Below are 4,429 nucleotides of genomic sequence, written 5' to 3'. Positions count from 1 at the left end.
GTGTGCGTGCGTGTGTGTGTGTGTGATATATACACTATTTGTACAGTCAGCTTTAAAACTGAAAAGAAAAAAAGATAGACTCTTAGCATACCACTCTTGTAACACCAGTCAAAACATTGTAAGTAATTGAATAAGTGCTTATAGAAAACTTATAAGAGATAATTGGATCATTGGCTTGAATATAAAAAATAGAATGTGTAGAGAATATTTGATGTATATCTATGCAATGTCTCGTTTAAAACTAAATATAGCCATGGGATTCTGAGTTTCATTCATTGACTATGAAGACGATATTATATCACGAACTGAGAATCATTTAACCATGTTTGATCCTAAGCCTGTGATGTGAATATATATCTTTTTTTGTTTGAAGATATAGTGGTAGCTCTAAAAAATGTAATGTAAACTTCTACATTATATATAATATCACTTTTATTCTCATTTTAATATCATAAGATAAAGTATGTAATATTTCAATAATAGTCAATAAAATTTTTAATATATTCATTAATCTATCATCTTTTCTATTTTAAAAGTCAATTTTAGGCTGAAGCAACTCATTCTTATATCTGTTAAAGCAAATCCCACATAGATATATATAAAATGTCTCACATTATGCATTTTTTCTCAACAATGAATTTACAGTACAAAATTTTTATATCTTGAGTTTTAGAGCTCTCTAAAGATTCAAAAACCACATTAAAATTATTAAGATAAATTCTATTTGAAGATAATAAGCATTCTCTAGTTGCATTTTTTATTAGTAAAAATTCTCATTCTTGATCATATGTAACTCAAAAATTGATGAACCACTATTTAGAAAAATGCTATTATTTTAGTATCGTCTTTAATAATATTCAAAGAGAAAATGCACGATGTCTATATGTACATACATATAGCAATCCATTTTACATAATATGACATGTCTCGAAGTGACACATGTCTAGAATAAACTTTTAACAGTAATATATAAGTTATATATTCTAGTACTTAAATGGTGTGTCAATTACAACAGAATCTATTCGATGATAGCATACACTTATTTTGTGCAAAGCAAATTCTTTTTGGAAGAAAAAAATTTATTTTTTTTTCTGATTTATATATCTATAATTCATCATTATATATCTATATTCATATATATATATATATACAGACATATGATGAATTATAGATATATAAATCGTATATATTATACTTATATAAATCATATATATTATACTTATATCAATATTGTACCAATTATGTTGAAATATATACATACATGTGTACATTATATATATAAAAGACTATTTTCCATTACATATTTTGCTATTATATATATAATATTGTTATATAGATAACTTAAATAATTAGTACTTATACTTACACAGTGTAATTGATTCTCTATACAAGTAATGATTCTCTACATATTTCTTTATAAGATAAAAAGACTGAAACGTTTTTCTCAAAGCATCTTTCAGTTTTTATTCTACGAATTGTTTTTTGGTTATATTTATACATGATGTCTGATCATTATTGGATTTCGATATCCAAAAGCGGATTTTTCCTTTTAACAGACATAAAATTTATATGGAATCAACTTTACATTGGCTACGGTCGAGAAGACGCTAGAAATGCTTCGAAGCATTGCATTAACCAATTAGAATAAAGAAATCTTTACTCTCTTTGTCCTGATTGGTCAATCAAACGCTTCGAAGCATTTCTAGCGTCTTTCCGACCGCAGCCATTAAAGGATATTCTTGTGTACTATACGTTCGAGTCTATTTAGCGCGCAAAAGTGCTGCTCATTGATTCGTCAATTCATATCGCATTAGCCGCGCTGTTTATCTATTTTACTACACTCTTGATTTTCTTCTTCTCATATATTTTTTTCAGTTTCTTGCAATATATTAATATGTGTACTTTGTGCAAGTAATATTATATCCAATGCTATGAAAATTATTCCGTTTCAATATGTTGTACATTATTTTAACTTATTCGAAAATACGACCAATAGCGTCTTTCTTCTGTGATACGTGATTGGTCACGAAAGAGAAAGCGTAATAAAAGACGTTTATCTGTCGAGTGAAGCCTTGAGTTTGGTGAAGCTGACGCCGATAACCACTTCACACTTCGATACAAGTGATATTCGTGGATAGTCACGGATTCTTGCAACGTACTCTGTAGAAACGGTCCAGTTGTTAAAAGTAATAGATCTGAAATCGTGCAAAGATATCAAGTAAGTATCCGGATATATGAATAACTGATATAATTCCCGAGATTGAAAGTTTTTAGTTATCTTTATGTTTAATATTGTGACAATGTTATGAAGTTGCTTAGACGCACGTGCCTGGCTGTGTAAGCAAACAAAAGGCGCGTACTGCTAAGGACATACTAAATTTACAACAAATAAGAAAAAACGAAACAAAAGGCGTATTGATGGTGTATGTTTGGGAATTGAGTTAGCAAATATTCCATTTATATATTTTGGTTTCTTATTCTATCGCTAAAAACGAGAAAATATATTAAAATCTTAGTTAATTTAAATTAATTTTATGGAAATGTGCATGTGTATACATAGTTGTATTACAAGAAAATTTTTCAAAAATATTTTTTTTATATAATTTGTATATGTATATAGAGAAAAATATATATTAAGAATAGCCTCTATATACTATAAAGATGAGAAAGAAAAATGTTTTTTGTTTTTCACTTATAAAATTACATTGAAAATTAGAGACAGATTAGAATTTTATCAAATCTATAGAAAATCTTGTGCGTAAGATCATATAAATTGACTCAAAGATGTATATAAATAGATATTTTTTTAGCTGCAGAATATAGTAACCACACATAAGATAAAAATTATATATATATATATGATATCAAAGTATGATAGAATATTCTGCTCAAATAAATGCTGCTTTAAAAGATACAGTTGCGAAAAAATGTAGCAAATCTATCTTTATATTCTTTATTCACAACACTCCCATATTCATCATTTACAAATAATTCTTAGCATATATAAATAATTTTTTTTTACTTTTTTCTCATATATTTGGTGAATAAATTTTTCATACATTTGGAATTTGCTGAATAAACTTCTTGAATTTTAATTATAATTTGAATAAGGTTAATTTTAGCAAATTAGTTTGTAATCTGATAATATTACATTTTTTTTTAAACAGATAAATTTTATCTGGTTTATTTATTTTTGAACAGATTTTAAAAATGATAATAATTAGAGCAATATTTTTTTAGTAAAATGTCAATAAAGAAAAAGGTAACAAAAAACATGACCTTATAAAAGAATATTTCAAAAGCTTTGATGCCATTTTTTTACATTTAATATCTTTCTATAGACACTTAGGATGTATAAAAAGCATTTTATATAGCTCCAAATATTCAGGAAATTATCTACTTTATAAAAAAATGAAAATTTTGATATATTTTAATCACATTTTTAAATATATCTATCTTATTTATTTAAATCAGGATAAAAATAATATGTGAGTTAAGTTATTTTAGGAACATCTTATTTTATATTTTTATTTTTATTACAAAATTATTAAATTTTAGATATGTCCAGACAAGGAGATAGAGGTTTTGATCCCTCTGAGCCATCAACTAGTAGTGGATATAGAAAGAAACCTTATTCTAGGTCATCAGAATCAGTAAGTTAAAAGCATAGACTTAGGCTGCGGTCCGAAATACGCTCACAGCGCTATAAGCGCGCTGCCAGCTATAGTGCACGTGACGTAAACTATAGATTTTCAGTAGTATGAGCGCTGTGAGCGTATTTTGGACCGCAGCCATAGTATATCTAGACCGAGTGTTGAGGAGTGGGAGCCGAGGTGCACGTAGAAAAGGACATACTCTGTTTCGTGCCCCTTGCGTTCTCTCTCGCTCGCACGTAGCATGACGAAAGAGAGCGCTATGCTCTGTGCGAGCGAGAAAGAACGCAAGGGGGACGAAATAGAGTATGTCCTTTTCTACGTGTATCTTTACCCCCACTCCTTAAATAAAGGCAAACGCTCGGTTTAGATATACTATGTCTATGGTTAAAAGTAACAGAAGAAAGAAACCATTACATTTTTTTCCAAGTTTTATTTCTAAAAAATAAAGTAAAATTATAAATTTTAACTGTACAATTTGCATTTTTTATACTTATTTAATTCCTACAACTAAATATTATATATTAATTAGTTATTGATGGATATATTAAAATATTTTCTAAAGTATTTTCTAAAGTATTGTTATTCAATTCATAATATATTTACATTATTTACATTTCACTGATATTTTAATTTAATTCATCAATTTTTTAAAATAATTATCTTTTTTAACCATAATTTTATATATTTATTAGAAACAATTAAATTCTTAAAGAAGTCTTTAATAAAATTATTATTTATTGTTTATAAGAGAGAGAGAGCGCATTAGAATCATA

The 4,429-nt window shown here is 27.0% G+C and overlaps 1 protein-coding gene across 1 annotated transcript in view; it reads left to right on the top strand.

Moving 5' to 3' along the window:
- The first annotated feature begins 2,059 nt into the window (after positions 1–2,059).
- LOC115234268 (piwi-like protein Siwi) overlaps positions 2,060–4,429 on the top strand; it is a 13,636-nt gene continuing 11,266 nt past the window's right edge. Inside the window, exons 1-2 of the mRNA XM_029805215.1 lie at positions 2,060–2,218; positions 3,559–3,653. Coding sequence (XP_029661075.1) covers positions 3,561–3,653 — 93 coding nt within the window. The 5' untranslated portion in view covers positions 2,060–2,218; positions 3,559–3,560. The remainder of the gene's footprint in view (positions 2,219–3,558; positions 3,654–4,429) is intronic.

The sequence above is a fragment of the Formica exsecta genome, unplaced genomic scaffold (assembly GCF_003651465.1).
Source record: "Formica exsecta isolate Colony F162 unplaced genomic scaffold, ASM365146v1 scaffold2, whole genome shotgun sequence".
Classification (NCBI taxonomy): Eukaryota; Metazoa; Arthropoda; class Insecta; order Hymenoptera; family Formicidae; genus Formica; species Formica exsecta.
This window is presented reverse-complemented; position numbering and strand designations above follow the sequence as displayed.